This window comes from Octodon degus, unplaced genomic scaffold (assembly GCF_000260255.1).
Source record: "Octodon degus isolate 3935 unplaced genomic scaffold, OctDeg1.0 scaffold00010, whole genome shotgun sequence".
Lineage (NCBI taxonomy): Eukaryota > Metazoa > Chordata > Mammalia > Rodentia > Octodontidae > Octodon > Octodon degus.
Window position 1 is genome coordinate 28,923,860 of NW_004524586.1, and position 19,967 is coordinate 28,943,826.

Below are 19,967 nucleotides of genomic sequence, written 5' to 3' on the forward strand. Positions count from 1 at the left end.
TGTTTTCTTTTTCCTTTAAAGCTTTCTTTAGTTCCGCTGTTCTTGAGGGCCTATGTAGGTATTTTCTTTTCCCAGTGCATTCATAAGTCCAATGTCCAAATTCCAAGCACTTCTGACACCTTACATGTTGCTTATTTGCTTCAGCTCGTCTCCGCGCTATAAGGCGATGCATGCAGGTCTGATTTATTTCACTTAAGAGTATGGTCTACGGTTACATCCATTTCCCTGTAAAAAGCTTCCATTGTATAAAGATACCATATCTTTTTTATCCATTACTCAGTTGATGGGCATTTGTGTTGTTTCTAAAATTTAACTATGACAAATTGTAGGTGTACCTATATATCTGTGGTTGATACTTTTAATTCTTCTGGAAAAACACCCAGGAGATGATCAATTTTGCATGCTTATATCTGGTAATCTGAACAACTAATTTGAAGATAGCAATATGGAATGTAACAACTATTGTTGAATTCCTATCATTTTGTTTAGTGAAATTGTGTATCATTTCTAAATCTTTTTTTAATACTTCTTATTCTATTTACAAAATCAATACCCAGAAGAAGAGGGGAATAGCTGTACCTGATCTTTTTTTCTGAGATTGGTGGAGGAGGAGAAAGAGAGAGGAAAGGAAGAAAGAAGGGAAGGAGGCAAGGAGGGAAGGAGGGAGGGAGGGAGGGAGGAAGACAGAGAGAGAGAGAGAGAGAGAGAGAGAGAGAGAGAGAGAGAGAGAGAGAGAACAGAATTTTACTGTGCTGCTCAAGTTGGTCTCAAACTCATAAGACTCAAGTGATCCTTTGCCTCCTGATTGCTGGGGCTACGGGTACTGCCACCATACTCAGCCTGATGTATTTTTGGTCTTAGTTTTTAATTTCTAAATCCATGTTGTTTTTAAAATAGTCTCAAATGATTTAGAGTATAAAGTATTTAATTTTCTTTGGAGTACAGTTCTGCTTTGTGGTGTTTTGGAAAGTAATTTTCCATAAGTGAGGTTTTTGTGGTTTTTTGTTTGTTTGTTTGTTTGTTTTGAGACAGGGTTTCATTAAGTCCCTGAATTTCACTGGTTGGGCTGAAACTTGGCTATCCTTCTGCCTCAGCCTCTTAGAATGTAAGAATTACAGGTGTGTGCTGTCATTCCCACCGGAGAAATTTTTTTTCAGCTTTCTTACCAATGTATGGGGCCATCTATCTTTAAATTTTTTGCAAATATCACAAATATGAAGTAGTTTCTCTTCATTTCCTGAACTCCTAATAGAATTGAGTATCTTTTATTATATTTGTGGGACATTTCTGTTTCCTCTTCGTTGAAAACTGGAAGGATGTATGTCTTGGTTACCTTTATCTCATTGCTGGGACAAAACACCCGACACCCAAAATTAAGGAAGAAAAGGTTTATTTAGCACACAGTTACTAGAGGTTTCAGTCCATACCTGGCAGGCTCCAAGGCAGTGTGGCACATGGCAGAGGGCATCCAGTTCATGGTGGTGGAAAATAGCAAAGAGCAAAGAGGGTAGTAGCAGCTGTGGCTGCAGAAAGGCAGAAGTAAGCCTGTCTCTTTTCATTATATTGCCTTCAGGCTATCTGCCCCAGGGCAGGTGTAGCACTCGCACCCATAATCCCAGCATTGGCTCATGAATTAACCACAAACTCCAGAAACCTGCTCCAATGACTACATGAAGCTCTGGGGGGACAAATAGACACAAACCATAACAATGGAGCTGCCATTTACCAAGATGGAGCAGACTGAGGAAGAGCTTAATTTGTAAGCAGCTCAGGAGATTACTCTTGGGCATGTTTACAGTATTCCGTGGGCTGTTGGATATGCAAGACTGGAGTGGAGAGGATAGATGAGGGCTAGAGATGTGATTTGGGGGGATTGCTAGTATTTAAAGCTGGCAAACTGAATGAAAGTATACTAGGGAGGGTATAGACAGAGACCTAAAGGATGAAATCACTAAATGATAACTATTATCATTTATGGTTGTAAAGTGTTTTATCCAGTAGTGTTTAGCAGGTTTGCAGAGTTGTACAACCATTTCCATAAAGTCTGATAATTTTAGAATAGTTTCATGAGGCAGGGAGATAGCTCAGTAGTTCAATCCCTGGTTCTGCCAAAAAAAAGAGGATTGTTTCATCATCCTAAAACTAAACTTTTTTGGGCTGGAGAGATGGCTCAGTGGTCTAAAGCACCTACTTGGAACAAGCTTGGGAAAGCACAGGGACCGTGGTTCGATTCCCCCAGCACCACATGCCAGCCAGCCCTGCCCCCTGGTGGGCTGAGCTGGCCACACACACACACACACACACACACACTAAATTAAAAAAAAAAACTAAACTTTTTTTACACCTCTGAAGTACAATTTATGTGCAGAAACATCCTTGAATATTTAAAAAGTTAACCAAAAGACAACATTTTTAGGAATACTTTTATCATATGCACTGTATGTTACTTTGCAAACATTTTCTCTCAATTTCTTTTTTTTTCTCTTTTTTTTGGCGGAACTGGGGATTGAACTCACACCCTTGCACTTGCCAGGAAAGTGCTTATTCTACTGAGCCATCTCCCCAGCCCTGCCAATTGATCTCCACTCCCCACTCCCCAAACTAGTGGTTCAGAAGTCCCTGGACTAACGGGAACTTGCTGGATTTAAGGCCTTCCCGGGGCAGGGACTAGAAGTCTATGTTTTGACAAGCTCTACAGGTAATTTAAATGTACAGGAAATTTGAGAACCACTGCTCTGAAGTGTGGAATTGCTGAGTTGTGAGATATTGACACATTCAGCTTTATTAAGTTCAGTACTACCAAATTGCTACCCAACTGATTATACTTGTATATATTCAACTAGCAATATATGAAAGTTCCTGTTGTTCTACATCCTTGCAAATACTACAGTATGTGGAATTTAAATAATTGTTCTGGTCGTTTGGTGGGTATAAAAGGACTAAGATCTTAATTTGCATTTTACCAATTATTAGTAAGTTTGAATATTTCATACATTCTTATGTTAAATTTTTTTGTTCTGTGATATGCTATTTGAAATCTTTTGCCTATTAAATAAATATAATATATTAAAGTAACTATAGAACAAACAGAATTCCTAAAGAAGGGAGAAACTTAGGGTGAGGGACCAAAGGAAGATTCCCTAGGGGAGATGATGATCAAGTAGTTCTGAAAGAATAGGGATTTGTTAATGACAAGGCTATTTATATCTTAGAAACAGCAGATATAATCAGGCAAAGGTAGTAGGATGTATGGGGAAAAAAGAGAAATACAACTAGGAAAAAGGTAGAAAGCAGCTAGATTTATACACTTTAAATTTATTTAATCTTTTACTGATTGTTGGCATTTGGGTTATAATCTGTTTGGCTGTGTAAGCAAAGCTAATATAAACGTTTTAGTATATACTGTTTCTTTATCCTTTTAAATTATTTTTTTAATAAGTTTAACTGAAATTACTAGATTAAAGGAAAGACTCATTAGCTTAGTAGTTTTTTGCATGTTCCACAGTTAACTTTCATTAGTAATTAGGGAAATTAAACCAAAACCACAACGTGATACCATGTTATAGTTACCTCTCTGGCACTGCTGGTGGTTGTAGCCCTCATGGCTTCTGTCTTGGACTGCCTTTGATTACTCCTTGTGGCTATCCTCAGACATTCCATGTCCTGGCTTCCACAACCTTCTGGGGTCTCCACTGCACTTTTGGCTTTACACACTGCCCTCTCAGAAGCACAGTGCCTGGCCTCTCAGACCTTCTACTGATATTTTGGTGGAAGTCTTCCTGACCCCACAACTCTTGCATTCTACATGTGCATAAATCCAGAACCATGTGGATGACACCAAGGTCTGGCTCCAGCCTGAATAGTAACTGAGCCCTTTTGTATCTAGCTCATGGTGGCAGAAGCCTCTGACTGTGAATGGCTGAGCATACTGAATTGACTCTCAAGGAATCAATTCACATTCCCTAGGCTGCTGCTGTTCTGGAGCATGGTGCCCTAAGGCTCTCTTCTCTAAGCAAAATCTTTCACTTTTCCACCCTTGAGTTTACAAAGGATCAGGTCTTTTAGATTCCTTCAGTGGCCTCAAGATATCCTTTGTATTGTCTAGATCCAGAGTACTTGACTTCTTTGTAATGTTGACCTCTACTTCATCTTTGTAGGATCCAATGTTACTGGAGCTTCATTTCTGGCCAAACTCAAAAACTTAGAATCATTCAGCCATGCTGTTTGCTCTTGATTCTCAATGTAGATTTAGCTAGAAGCCCCCAACAGTACTCAAGCCATAGCCTGAAAGTTTGGCTGTCTTTAAATTTCCTCTGCCAGATTAATTAATCTACCACTCTTACCTCAGTCTCCTGCAAAGTCTCAGAACATGAGAAAAATACAAATAATTTTTCTGCTAACACACATTGTCTGGAGTCCAACTGCTGATGGAGTCCTTCCCAAATGAAACCTCTTGAGCCTGGTCTTTTCTGGCTACATTATTATCAATATTTTGGTCTTCTAAGCTCCAACCACAGTCTACCATCAAGCTTGACTCATAGCATCCTTGATCATTTTCTCCAGCTGACATCTCCAAACCTTTCCAAACTCCCACAAGCCAGCTTCGAAGGTTCTGAACCACATAGTCAGGTAACTTCATAGCAATGACTACTACTTGTACCAAAATCTGTCTTACACTCTTGATGCTGAGATGCAGTACCTGACAGCCACAAATTAAAAGACTAGAGGTTTGTTTGGGCTTATAGTTTGTAGAGGTTGTAGTCCATAGTCTGGCTCCAAGGCAGGGTGGCATAGCAGTGAAGAATGGCAAAGGAGAAACAGCTCATCATGTCAGACAGGAAGCAGAGAGAGATCAAGGGAGGAAAGGAGGTATAGACCCATTCAGGTCACATTCCCAGTGACTCATCTTTAGCTATAAACTCATCAGTACACTAATCCCCTGATGAGAATACCATGCCCCCATTATTCATTCTATCTCCAAAGTCTAACTTCTGAGCACATGAGGCTTTCTTTGGGCAGGACATCTAGGTATACACCATAGCAGGCTGTATGCCTGGTGATTCATGTACAGATGGCAATAATTTTGAAAGCTACCAGAGATTTAGAACTAGTAAGTGGGGAACTACTTAATCATAGTATCAAGGCTGGCCAAATAGCTCTGGATTAAAGTGCCTGCAAGCAGGCACAGGGACTGGGGGTTTGATCCTTGGCCCTGCCATGCCCACCCTGCCCCTGGGGCGTGCTGAGACAGTGATTGAGACTGGGCGTGGTGGCATGTACCTGTAATCCCAGCACTTCCTCACTAAACAGAATCACTACGAGTCCGATCTAGTAGTGAGACCCTGAACACCCTGTAGACCCTTCCCTTAAAATACAGGGAAAAAAAATTAATTATAGAATCATACTGAGGACTACTGAGATATAAGTAACAGTATAGAGGCTTTTATCCTAATTATGTATTTTTAAAATTCATTTTCTGAAGCTATCAGGTTTTCAAGAATATCTAAAATACTTCTAAAATTTACTCATTTGGGTTGGAGGATGTAGCTTGGTGGTAGAACATATGATTAGCATGTGTGAGGCCCTTCATTTGTATCCCAGCACCAAAAACATATTTGGTGTTACTTATTTTAGCACAAAATCAGAGATCAAGTAATTATTTAATGCTTAAATTTTTAGTAAATTTATCTGATAAAAACTTATGCAGTAACTCTTATAATTAGGAATTACAATTTTTGTAATCTATTTAAAAAAAAACAGGATGTCCTATATTCTATCCCTATTCTGACTGTAATTATATGAAGACTGTAAGATCATGGCAAACACCAGGAAAACAGTAATGATTGCATTCAGATAAAATAATTCTGGGTACTTTTCCCTCTTTTCAGAACACTTATTTAGCAGTTGTTACCTTCTTTGCCCAAAATAAGAACTACACAGAAAATAGCTGTGAAAATCAGAGATCATAAATGCCAGCCCTAATCATGCCATCCTTGCCCTACTGCCATCACTATTCTTTACTTGGTATCTGCTCCTTAAAGCAAGTAAGGTAAGATAAGCTTAATGGGGATGGCACTTTTGACCTCTAGTTTTTTACCTAGGTCTTCAGGGAAACATGTATTTGTGCTAGACACTAGTAAGTTCTTTTCATGATTTAACTCAGGGGTCATCAAACTATAGTACATTTATCCTACCCGACCTACTTTTTCTTTAGCTAAAACCTGTGTTAGAGTTTTATTTTTAAACTACTTTTAACACCATAAAAGATTTATCCTAATGTACTCAAGATAATCCTTTTAATGTGTTATAAATATGAAAACCTATTAAGGAAATATTTGCATTCTTTTCCTTTTTTGGACCAAGTTTTTAAAACCTGATGTATATTTTATACTTACAGCGTATCTCAAGGTAGTCTCACCATTTTTTTACATTTTTAGGGTGTTATGTTTTTTAAAGTAGGTAGTTTTGAGAAAAATTCTATATGGCCTACAAAACCTGAAACAGTTACAATGTGGTCCATCAGAGAAAAAATTTTCTGATATAATTTTATTCATTTTGTCTTGACAACATTACAGTAAGGTAAGTGTTACTATAATTCCCATTTTGCAAATGGGAAAATAAGGCAAAGAGGGGTTAAATATCTTTCTGTTGGTAGCATTCACTGTGTTTTAGAGCAAATTGGAAACTCTTTCTACAAAACTGGTAATAACTGTGTTTCTTTGCAGTATAAAAAATTGCATAGTGGCCCACGTGTCAAAGGATGGCATGGTCACAATCTCCATCCCCCAGATGGAAACTCAGGTGAGCAGTTTGTACTTTAGCAGAGTAAGCTTGAATTTGGGTTGTGCTATGACTTTAAAATTCACCACTACTAGTAAAAATCTATTTTAAATAAGCCCATGAGACTTGGTTATTTACATTAGAGGTTATGGTAAAGGTTGTATTTCTATATTCTAAGAACTGACAGCTTTAATTATGGATAGCAGCTGGAATTTATAATAAATACAGTAGCCATAGCAAGAGGGTAAGAAACATCTTTGAGTGTCACAGTGTTTAGAATTGTGTGTGGTTTAGAGCTCTTCATATTTTAGTGATCAATTTTTTGGAAGAAATTTAGAATTAGAAAACAGTTTCTTAATCATGGCACATAATTGTTTTGAATAGCTCAGTTGTAGTTCACCTCTTCTGGTGGGTGGTATCAATAGTATATGTAATTAGATTAAAGCACTTTAACCAGTTTTTATTGTACACCTGCTATAAAGGCAAATATCCTGACTTTCCTGGCCTCTCAGCAAGCGCACAGTCTGGCTGGGGAGATTGCCAAGTATGAAAGCAGGAAAAATGCACTGTTACTGATGGGGACAAAGCATTCTGGATCTACAGGGAGGAAATAACTCTGCTTTTATAGAGGAAAAATTTCTTGAAGAAGACCAGAAACAACGTTGGCTCAGTACTTAAGGGTGGGTAAAATTTCTAAAGGCAGAAAGAAGGAAAAATGTATTCAATTGAAGAACAAAGGCTCAAAACTATAAATGTAACTAGTTTATTTTAGGCCTTAAAATGACCACAATAGGGTCCGGGGAGATAGCTCAGTGGAATAAGTGCTTCCCTGGCAAGTACAAGGGCCTGAATTCAATCCCCGGTTCTGAAAAAAAAAAAAAAGACCACAGTTACATACACAGAAAGGAAACCAATATCTTCATGTTAATGTAACCTGGCCACTGTGCTTGTTCATTTTGATAATGTAGTGACCCATCTATCAGTTCTTTAGCAGTTTTCATTTTGTACTTCACCAGACTATAATGTGAGGACTTCAGAAATAAAAAGAGAATGTAATGAAGCACATGATTCAAACAGAAGGTATCATAGAAGTCATTTTGTTTCACCTTTTTGTGTTAGGTTTCTTGGTCAAGCAAGATATTTTACCCTACTTGCAGCCTAACTCATCAGCCTGCCAGAAAGCACTCCTGGGTCAGAAACAAAGGCATTTATTACTCATCGTACAGCAGGCAGCTTGAGCTTCACATTCATGTCCTTCACCTGCCCTCTGTGACCACTGAGGGCCAGCACTGCAGAAGGGCTGGCTGGGTGGATGCTGCAGAGCAGTGGGGTTGTGACATAGCTGAGAAACCTGAGTCCCCTATGCATAGCTGTGCACAGATCTTCCCAGTCTGCCTTGGAGGAAACAATGTCTTATTATTCTGGGAGCAAACAAATCAACTCTCAGTCCCTAAGGGAGACCCAGTCTCTATTTCCAAGGCTGATTGCCTTGCAACAAAACCTGCCCATGCCTGTACTGGTAAGGCATGCAGAACTCAGAAGACTGTGGAGAACTATCTCCCAACAGACTCGATCTAGGACAGTGGTGGTGAGCTTATGTTTTGTGTGCCACAATGAGCACACCAAGCTCTGTATGTTGGGTCATGAGCCAAGTTGCCCCTGCAGCCAAGTATCAGGTAACAGTTATTTTTTCTAAACTAAAACCTCAGTGTTCAGGTTTAATTGTAATATTGGTACTTGGCAATAAATAGGTGGTTTTTAGGTTGCATTTTGGGCATTTGGTCTCTAAAAGGTTCACCATCACTGCTTTAAGATAACTGTAAGTGATGGCAATCCAGCAAATTTCTCCAGAAGAAAGAGGCGTTATATAGTAAAACATGCTATAAAATGTAACATCAATACAGTTTTTAATGTAAAGTAAGGATTAAAGTAAGATCTTGGGTATTTCATCCAGTCTGGAAGACCTCTGGCTTCTCCTTAGCAGTAAAATCAATGAAATGTTCCAGGAAGTCCTCAGAGGCTGTAGTTGCTTCCTCTCCTATGATAAAGTATAGCTCTGGATTCTCTCTGATTCAGCTAAGTAATACTTACCAGTATATTTAGCCTGATGAGTCTAGAGGGCAGTATTGTATATATGTACCCATAGATACCTGAGGGAGACAGATATGCCTCCTTCCTTGTATGGAGAATATAGTCTTGTCCCTGAAAGTAAAAAGATTCACTCATAGTTTCTCTAACTCTGGGGCATCACTTAAGGGTGTGAATAAAAAATCTGCAAGGGTAACCTCTTCATTATTTTAGAAGACATTAAGAGTGAAACATTAGCCAGGTATGGCAGTACATGCCTGTAATCCCAGCACTGGGGTGGCTGAGACAGGAGGATAATAGCAAGTGAGCTCAAAGCCAGCCTGAACTGCTTATTGAGACCTTGTCTCAAAAAGACAAAAAAATAGTAAGATTGAAATATTGGACAGATGGGGAAAGGATTCTAGGTGCAAAATTGAATTTTATGGGGTTCTAGATAATAGCATTGCTCTTTCTCTCGACTTTTAGGCTGGGAAACTCACACTCATTTCCCTAGCTGTAGGAACTTTTCAGTAGGAATATAAGACTCCATGTTGGCAATGTCAGAGTTCTGGAGAAGGTAGACATAGAAGGAATGTGTTGTCCCTAGAGAGCATTACATCTCTACTAAAAAAATTCTCACCAAAGTTACTGGCACTATTTGAACAGCATATCTTCTGATTGATATGTGAGGATTAGGTCTGGGAAAGAAAAGTTTATTTTTGGTAGAAATATTAATGGAGGAATTGAATGTAAGTTTCAAGTCTTAAGATTCACTTTTTTCCCCTTCCCCTTCTACCTGTTAAATGTGTACTTTTTACTTCTTAATATATCTTTAAGAGAGAGAATAGATATTCAGTGTAAAAAACAATGATATCAACCTTAGATCTAAGCTTGGGTTGTTGTATCATTTCATCTTAGAATCTAATTTAATTTCAGAGGTCATATTCAGTTTTCCAGACATTCTTCTACATGTTTGCTTGTGTGAATCTGTTCCTTCAGCGTCTCACTTGGCTGTTGAACCTGATTAAGCTTTTGCTGACTAGCCACTTGAAGTGTCTGGGTGTTGTTTTGTCAGAATTTTGCAATCAGCAATTTTCCAAAATGGATCCTGCTGTATGCCTAAGATGGTCCTCCTTCAAAACAATGAGTATATTCAGCCCATTTTGCTGTGCACATCAAATACATTAGGTCAGAAGGAAAGAGAACACTTGTCAGGTTAGGCAGTATCATCTTCAGACCTGCAATACACAGTTCCACATACAGCAAATTGATTAATTTGTTTTGAGTGGAAGAAACAGTGTACTTTTTGGAAAGTTAAACGTTGTAAGTGGGTCATATAAGACAAACAGTGTATTGTCTTAAAATGGACTAAACTTTTCTGTATTTGTTCACATAGGTCTTTATCACCAGTATCTAGAAATTTTGAATACTACAAGCAAAGATCTTCTGGGCCTTATGGCTGTGAATATAGAAAAGATCTGAGAAGCCCTGTTGCTTGGAGAGTGGAAGATGAGCAACATGGACAAAATAAACCAAGGATTTTCCCTCATGGAAGTTTCTATCATAGGCCTTATGAGCATAGATCACCTTCCCCAAACATAAGAAACTCTTTTGACAGTGTTTACACATATAACCCTCACCAAGTATACTTGCCTGAAAGAGGGGATGGTAATAGAAGGTCTCAGTATATGCCCACATACTCAGAGGGTGTATCCTACCTAGAGCATGAGAGGAGCCCTTATCCCCAGAAAATGCAAGGGAGGTATATTCCTGATAACTACAATGAGAGAGGAAGGAAACCACCTGAGAGGTCAATGGCAGATCCCTTTACATTTGAAGGAAAGTGGCATGAAGATGAGTTCAGGCACCAGAGGATGCAAGACGAAAAATATCCCCAGTCATCTAGAAGAGGCTCAGAAGACTTTGACACAAGGAGCTCTTTTCAGAAGAGGTATAGGAAAACATTAAACCCGGGTAATTTAGTTTAAAGCCTCAAGTGAAAAAGTGTTTACTTTATAGTTGAAGATAACCACCTTGAAAATCTTTTGTTTAAAAAGATAGAAAAAGATAGAAAGCATTATAGTTTAGTCATGGTCTACTAGTAGTAGTTAAGTGTTTCTTTTTAGAGTAAATCATACTGATGGCTAGAATATTTTTTAAAAGATGGTATTTTCCTCTTTACGTTGTGCATCTATGAATTGGTTTGAGGTAAGGTAACTTACCTCAAGGTTATCTTACCTCTGTGTTCTGCATTTAAAGCCATGCTGCCCAGCATTCTACACATATAAATTCTCACTTTCTTCTCTGTAGTGCAAGTGTAAACTGCTTTATGTCAACACAGGTATCCTGAGGATCGTGATTTCAGAAAATATAGACACACATCAAAAAGAACTAAAGATGTGGAGAAATATGAAAAAAGAGAGTCTGCCAGGAACCCAAAGTGGAAGCCTGAGCATTCTTTCCCAGCTTACCAGGAGAAGAATCCGCGGAACTTCAGACCCCAAGCTCACCGATATGCTGAGAGGGAATACCCAAAGACCACTTCAGCAACCAAAGTATCGTATGACTATCATCACAAGCACCATAGGCTCTCAGATGATGACCAGGGCTTTACTGTTGGGAGAACTCAGAAATACTTGAAAGAAGAAGATAGAAAATATTCTCAAAAAGACCCTGTAAATAGAGAATCAGATTGTTTTAATGCTAGACGTGGGAGAGAGACCGAAGATGGACTTGTCAAAGTTCCTATTAAACCACCTAAGAAAGACTGCATTCCTTGTGTGCATTCAAGTAAAAATGAGGTTAATTTGAAGCTCTGTAATGACAAATGGAAGAAAAAAATGAAGAAAGAAGAAGACTGTAGAAAAGAGAACAATTCCTCCAGTAACCAAGTGGATATCAGTCAAAACCTTTCCAATGTGAAACCCTCATCTGTCAGTCTTGAGAAGAAGTCACTTACAGTTAAAGTAGATGTGAAGAAAAATGTAGATCCATCCAGGTATTATCTTTGTTTTCTCTTTATGATCTTTAATTCTTCTGCCACCTTAACTTTCAGCTTTGGAAGTAGAACTTGTAGTGTGTTTAGCCCATGGGGTAGTGGGATCACCTGGATTCCTCCCCCCAAAAAAAAATCCTATAATGAAAATGAGTCCTGCCATTATTAATAGGAGGTGATTGCATGTCTGCTTGTTCCCACATCCTATCTCCAGATGCTTCTTGAGTGCCAGGAATTCCATGGAGTTGTTCTTCATGAATCAAAGTATTTCTGTGCTGCCAGATGTTTCTTATTCAGGGATAGGAATTCAAGGAGACCTGATCTTTGCAATTGCTCAGAGCCTGTGTTCCCTGATGATGTTTAGGGAATTTTTGAGTGAGAAGAGACTTTAGCAGGTCCTGATTTATTAGAGGAGGAAAAAGAGGCCTTGAGAGGTGAAGTGACTTGCCTTTGTCAAAAGTGACTACAGTTTGTTCAGCGGACTAAAGCACCTGCTTAGGCAGAGCACAGCGGCTGGGGTTGGATTCAGCCTCTGTGCCGGCCCCTCCTCCGGGGCATGCTGAGATGGTCATTGAGGCTGGGTGTGGTGGCACACTTGTAATCCCAGCGCTTGGGAGGCTGAAAACAGGAGAATCACTGCGAGTCCGATCTACATAGTGAGACCCTGTAGACCCTGTACCAAATACATTTTTTAAAAAAAGTGACTACAGTTTAAGTCTATTTGTTCCCTTGTGACTCCAGGAGGTAGAAGACTTAAGGTGGTTCCTGTTGCCATCCTGAAATAACTGGGCTTAATTGACGAGATTCTTCCAGTAGAAGAAATTAGGCCATAATCTTCGAAGATGTCTATTTATAAGATGTGTACTTTAGTTCTTAATAATTCTTGGAAAAAGCCAGACTCCTGTTATAATAAGTTATAGTTTCTTAAAGCAAGCTTGTCTGCTTTATCCCATTGTTAATAGTATCTCACATTTATGGATTCTAAGAATAGCAAGTTGCTTTAGTTTGGCTTATGTTGGCTAAATCTGTTCATGGCCTTTGTACCCTACCAATGTAAGAATGAAAACATGATGGACCGTGTTGATTTGAGACATATTCACAGTTGTACTTCAGTCAAAAACAAGAAAACTGAAAGACTAGGATGGGGATAGGAGAAGGAGTTATACCGAAGTCTTTTTTTAAGCAGTAGTTTTGTTCCTTTTCTTAAACTTAGACACACCAGTCCTCATTCATACTTTTCCTACATTCATTGCACCTGCAGGAAATACATAAAATATACTAATGAATACGTGTGCTTAAGAGGAATTAATATATTGTACTTTTAAAGAATACTGGAAAGCCAGGCGTAATGGCACACACCTGTAATCTCAGCACTTGGAAGGCTGAGGCAGGAAGACCATTGTGAGTTCGAGACCAGCCTGAGCTACAAAGTGAGCTCAAGGTCAGCCAGAACTGCATAGCAAGACCCTTTATCAAAAAGACAAAGAAAAGAATGCTAGAAATACCAGTTTTGGAGGACCTCATTCAAGATACTATACAGTTAATTTTATAATTTGAAATGAAAAATGGAAGCATCATCATCACCTGTCACAGAAATGAAATTCCCAAAATTGAGGCTGCTGCTGCACTTTTGTTTTGAACATATAAACTATAATTTTATGAATTCTCATGATCTATCAGTGGAGCCTGGCAGGACATGTTTGAATGTTTGAACAGTGCCTGCAGGATGCCTTTTGTAATAAAGAGCCTTGACTGAAAATTCTCTCTATTCAAAGACCTGAAGAATAAATAACTGAACAATTATATGCATCTTTTCAGTACAATAAAGCATCATAGTGAACAAAATCTTGCTCTCATGTATTGGTGTGTGAGTTGTGGAAGTGTTTTGTAGGTTGGATTTAATCGTGTATGTACTGATGAAGTATCCATAAAAGGTAGTTAATGCCCTCAGGAGAATTATGTTTTCAACTATTAAACATAAATTAGATTTTTCTTTGCTGGAAAAGATGGAAATAATCATAGAATAGTATAGAGAAGGATTTATTTGTTGGTTAATATTTAGAAATAATCCACTTTTTAAGGAGTAAGATGGTTAATTTTGTGCATCATTTGCTTGGTTTTGATCAGATATTTTGATATTTGTTCCTTCAGTTACCAGTCTGGTTGAAAACATGAGGCTATCTCCTGGTGATTTCTCCTGATTCTGGGTTGTATCTGGAAACAGAAGGCAGACATTTGCTTGAATGTTCACTGTATAGTTAGTTCTTTTGTTAAGAAAGACTGTGTTCTAGTGACCCACTTTGTCAGAAACTTAATTATCAGGTAGAAGTTACTATGAGTCATGATTTTTATTATATAGTAAGAGCTTCCAGAGGGCAGACCTACTGTTGCTTTGGGGTTTTGTTGTTGGGTATTTTGTTGTAGGTGGTTTGCCATGCATTTATTTTTATGTGTCCTAAGTATGAACAATAGAAAATTAAACTTAATGTAGCTTTTTATGTTTTCTTAGATTTTTGTGCACAGCACTCAAGGAGAATGTCAGTGGGAACATCCTTAAATAGAGAAGAAGATGGGAAAAACAAGGGAAGGGAACAAACAAATTTAGAAGATTTGTATTCAGTACTAGAAGTAGCATTAAGATTCAGATTTTGGACTGTATTTATTCCTTAAAACAGTCTAAAATGTATTTCAGTTGAGAAAACATTTAGTCTTTTCTGAGTAGCTACTTGTTCAGGGGAAATTTCCTAAAATTATTAACTGTTTAATCAATCCATGTCATAGGAAATTAAAAAGGAAAGTGAACCAAGAGATAATTAGATTTACAAATATGAATACTTAGGGCTGGGGAGGTAGCTTGGTGGTCTAAGCTCCTGCTTGGCAAGCACAAAGACCTGGGTTTGATCCCCAGCACAACATACTGTGCCGGCCCCGGAACCCCAGGTGTGCCATGCCAGCCACCGAAACCGAGCATGGTGACACACGCCTGTAATCCTAGCACTGGGGGGGCTGAGACAGGATCACTACCAAGTCTGAGATGTATAGCAAGACCCTGTACCAAGTAAATAAATACATAATTTTTTTAAAAAAATAGAAGAAATATGACTACTTAGAATATTTTCATTTTCAAGTCTGCATAGTTTTTCCTATAGCAAAAGATATCTTAAGTATCATGTTTTTGGTTTTTGTTTTGCAGTACTGGACTCAGAACTCAGGACCTTGTACATGCTAGACAAGCACTCTACCACTGAGCTACATCCCCTGCCCCATGATTTTTTAAGTACTAAAATTTGGGGCTATACTGTTTTTCCTAGAAAATGATAATTTTAATATTTTTAATTTAAAATCCTGTACTGAAGGAACTCTAGGATAAATTTTAACATAACAATTTTAGACACTAAAATTTCAGAAATTAAGTATAACTTCAGCATATATTACACCAGAAAGTATACTAAAGTACTTGTATGGATTGAGTGTTGGATATGGAGTGGAGGTTAAGAGTTGTGTCAATAATGAAATTATAATAAATTATAAGTAAATCATTAATTATCCAGGGAAGATTGGAAACTTATCAGCTGAATTCCTTTTCTGATAAACTGAGGCTTAAAAAATCAACTGTTTTTTGTCCATATATACCATTTTTATAATTCTATTTAAATACCTTATTTTTGACCTATACAATGTTTTTAAAAGCTGTGTTTTTTCTTATGAGACAGGAGTTTTGTAACATTACATCCCTTTAAATGGAAAGCATTTGTAATTTTTTTGTTACTGGAGCTTGTTATGGGATGTTCTTGCTTTTTACCAGTGAATGTCTCTTGACTAGTTGTCACATGCACAGTAGGAAACACGGACCAAATTAGAAAAGAAGGGAAATGCTTCTTCTAATGAAGGTCCTAATGAATCAACCACAGCAGTTGTATCAGTCTGCTGCATAATCACTTTCCTGTGTTTCTACTTTGGCAGGGAGTTGTCTCTGACAGTACTTGTCTCAGAACAGGGAGCATGGGAAGTCAGAAATGTCTCCTTTTCAGTGATCAATCGGCACTTGAAACCCTTTTGTTAGAGGAGTTAATTAAGCAACAAAAAATATTTGTAATCCTCTCAGGACCCTGAAACAGTTTTGGATGTATATAGATATGTGATTTGAATAATAAATGCATATATGCATGCACCTATACCCCAAAACTTATGTAATTGCTCTGTTTTTTTTTTGTTTGTTTGTTTATTTGTTTTGTTTTTTTTTTTTTTTTTGGGCAGGCTCAGCCCTGCCCTGAAGGTGGGGCTGGTGCAGTATGTGGTACAGAGGATTGAACCACCCCCCACTCCCACTCCCACCCCGTGCCTGCCTAAGCTTGCCTAAGTAGGCGCTTTAGACTACTGAGCTATCTCGCCAGCCCTGCTTTCTGTTTCTTTTCTTTTTGGCAAAACCGGGAATTGAACTCAGGCCCCTGAGCTTGCCAGGCAAGCACTTATTCCACTGAGCCATCTCCCCGGCCACCCTGCTTTCTGTTTCTGATGAGATGTAATTCATTCATTGGTACTGCTGTTACTTAAAACATATTCCTTAGGTTTAAATTAGAACCTGTAACATGCTCATAAAGAACCCAGTGGCTTTAAATCTCAGGTCTTTGGACAATGAACTTGATTTCTGGAGAGCATCAAAAGGAGTTTCGAGGGAAATACAGACGAATAAGAGGTACATGCTGATTGATAACAAACAACCAGGACATTCACTGTCTCAGTGTTCCCCGTAGAGCTATTGTAAAGATTATAAGATAATGGTAGTTAGCTCTAACCCTTTATGTTTGGTAAACCTCAATAAATGTTAGCTCTGTGTGGTAATAATCACTTGATAATAGTACCTGTCATACTAAGGAGAGCTCTTAATGAAAGTTCAAAATGGGGGCTGGTGAGATGACTCAGTAGAATAAGCACTTGCCTGGCAAGCGCACGGTCCTGAGTTCAATCCCTGGTCCTGAAAAAAAAAAGATCAAAGATTCAGAATGTATTGGTTGGGGATGTAGCTCAGTGGTAGAATGCTTACTGAACACATGCAAGGCCATGGGTTCAGACTTAGCACCATGAAAACTTAGTTCAAGTTGCAGAAAGTATTAGTTAATAAAATAGCTGGGATTATATAACATGGTAGCATTTCTTTAAATGTCCATATTAGGACAAACACAATAATTTATATTAATGACCAGAACTTCTCTAATAACTATTTTTCTGAGTGACATTTTGTGATTAAATTTATTTCTTAACAATTCAAGTTCAAAATAATATTCTAAACTTACTAATTATCAATAGAAATATAAGAATTTTTATGAAGTCAAAGATTCTTAAGTTTGAGCTCAGCTTTTAAAATGTGATATTTCAAGATTGCACAGTCTTGCTGATTGTACAGTGTTTTGGCCACTTAGAAATAGACACTATTCTGTCATTTTTCTTTCTGAGACGGGATCTCACTATGTACTCTAAGCTAGCCTTGAACTCCTTTACATAGCCCAGGTTGTCCTTAAACTTAAAATAATCCTCCTGCTTCAGTTTCCCAGATGCTGGGATTGCATGCATGGTGATGCATGCCTGTCTTAATCTGTCTTTAATTCTTTGCATTTTTAAAGTAAAAATTTTTTCAGTTAAAACTTTGAAGCTTTTATCATTAAAATGGTAAATATTTACTGACCTCTGATTTGAAAAGAACTCAGAACCATATATCTATATCTTTTTTTGTACCAATAATCTAATTCAGGACCTTGTGCTTGCCAGACACACATTGTGCTGCTGAGCTACATCCCTGACCCTCTAGCTATTTTTTTCTAATTGTTATTAAACATGTTTTATAGCATATAATTTAATGCCAAAATTAAAAAATACATTTCTTTTTAATTTTGCAGCTATCTTAATTTTCAGTAGGTTGTGTCCTTATCAAAATAGTTTCAATTTAGTTAAACATTTGTGAATTATTCTAGGGATGCTTCTAGCTATTCCACAGAGAGACAGATGTCACATGATTTGGTTGCTGGTGACAGGAAAATTGAGATATTTCATCCAGTGTTTGAACATCTTCACTCACCTCAGAATACTGAAAACAAATCTACAAGAGAATTTGCTCAGGAAATCATAACAATGATTCATCAAGTTAAAGGTTGGTATATTTTACACATACATTAGGGATGACACAATAATATTGTGCTGACTTTTCTTGAGCTGTGATACCTGTCATACAGTTTAATAATAAATATTTCATTGTAAGTTATATCATCAATTAGGAAATCTGTTGGAGAGAATTGTCACATTCATTCAAGCCTATTTGCTCTTTGTATGTATTTCTAATAACCTCTTACTTCAACTGTTAGTAGATTAAAAGTCACATGTTAGAAAAGGAGAGGTTTTGTACACTGCAAAAGGCAGACATAGAGTGCACTGAGAAGGAATAATTGATATCCTATTAAAGAGGGAGAAGCAACAACAAAAAATAGATATGAAAGGTACTCAAGCAGTACAGAAGTCCAGATCATTTGTGATGTTCTTAGGGACTTACTGTTGTAGGAATTTGTTAAGTGATCAGTGAAAGATTTCAGTTTGATTTGGCATACTTAACGGCATTAAAAAGTAGCATAATAAATACTTTAAAGCTTTGCATTAAATTATTTTTGCTTCTGGAGGGTTTTCATTAATTGGAAAATTCATTGAGGTAGAATAGTTTTTTGTAGTAATGCTACATAAATAAAGCAGTTGAGGGTATTATAAGCTAGAGGCCTTCTATAATCCCTAGTTTTACTTTATACTTGCATTAATCTTTTTGGATCTTCATAAAACATGTTTAAGAAATGAACTTTTTCTGGGCTGGGGAGATGGCTCGGTGTAATAAGTGCTTCCCTGGCAAACACAAGGGCCTGAGTTCAGTCACCAGTTCCTAAAAAAAAAAATGAACTTTTTTTGTGCTGCTCAAGCTAAGGCATATATATTTTTTGAAATGTCAGTGTGGGCTGGGAATGTAGGTCAGTCATAGAGCACTAGCCTAGCCTATATGAGACACTGGGTTTGATCCTCAAGTATACAATGGGTAAGTAGAGAGAGCATGCAGTTTTTCTGAAGCAGTCCACCCTCTCAGCTCCCATGCCTTTCACCCAAAGAAATATAATTAGTTGCAGAAAGGGAGCAGGTATAGCAGAAAAATCCAGGAGATTATTCTACAACAGGAATAGTAAATTAGGAGAAAAGATCATTTAAGTAGCGTTATGGGGGATTGGGTATATTCTCCTTTCTATCCCATTAAAAGCCTATAACATAGCTGATTTTAGACTGTCTTCAAGAACCTCAGTTAATGAGCGTGGTGGCGTGCGCCTGTGATCCCAGCTCTTCAAAGGCTAAAGAGGCATATCACTACGAGTCTGATGTAGTAGTGAGACCCTGAACACTCTGTAGACCCTAAAATACAACATTGAGGGTTTTTTCAGAATTGTTTTGATGTTTCAAAATAATTTGTTGTTTGCGAAACTAATTTTTATTTGTGTTGAACTGTAGAGCTCTGTGTTGTCTACTTTGCAGATAGAGCAAGGTCTTACTTTGGAGAAAAAAAGGTTCTTTAGAGAAAAATGGTGCTCACTTGGAGAACACACTATATTTTGCTCTGGGGAAGTAAGCAGATACATCAGGAAGAAAAGCCTTGAACATAAATTAGGTTTCACTTGGGCTTGGAAAAAAGCATATGAGCACTTCAAATTAGTGTATGAAATACTTTAGGTCCCATGTGTTTTCAACAGAAAAAAAGATGGGAGTTTTAATACTCACTTCTTCCTGTGCTTAAATATAATCTCTTAAGTGGAAGCAGTTTTATATTGAGATGAAATTATTTGTTTCTTTTTCCAGCAAATTATTTTCCATCACCTAACATTACTCTACATGAACGTTTCTCGAGAATTCAAGACGTATGTGACACAGGTGCAAAAGAAAGTAAATCGAATTCAGATCCAGAAATTCACAGGTAGTCTTTGATTACTATATTCCTGTTTAACTCTTTTTTTTTAATGGTTAGTACATTGTGTATTGTTACTGCCAAAGTAGTTTCTCATATTATAAGATATAAGCAAGAAATAATAAACAACATAGGTACAAACCTCTG

General features: G+C 37.6%; 1 protein-coding gene across 7 annotated transcripts in view; it reads left to right on the forward strand.

Moving 5' to 3' along the window:
* Window positions 1–19,967, forward strand: part of Bclaf3 (BCLAF1 and THRAP3 family member 3) — a 54,327-nt gene that overhangs the window by 11,321 nt on the left and 23,039 nt on the right. For 5 of the 7 annotated variants that reach the window (XM_023709110.1, XM_023709108.1, XM_004625755.2 and 2 more), the window contains 5 exons: window positions 6,726–6,801; window positions 10,244–10,798; window positions 11,189–11,845; window positions 17,812–17,987; window positions 19,715–19,829. In XM_023709110.1, coding sequence (XP_023564878.1) covers window positions 6,761–6,801; window positions 10,244–10,798; window positions 11,189–11,845; window positions 17,812–17,987; window positions 19,715–19,829 — 1,544 coding nt within the window. In that variant the 5' untranslated portion in view covers window positions 6,726–6,760. Of the gene's footprint in view, window positions 1–4,505; window positions 4,630–6,725; window positions 6,802–10,243; window positions 10,799–11,188; window positions 11,846–17,811; window positions 17,988–19,714; window positions 19,830–19,967 lie in introns of all 7 variants that reach the window. The other 2 variants (XM_023709109.1, XM_023709113.1) reach the window with 1 other exon arrangement.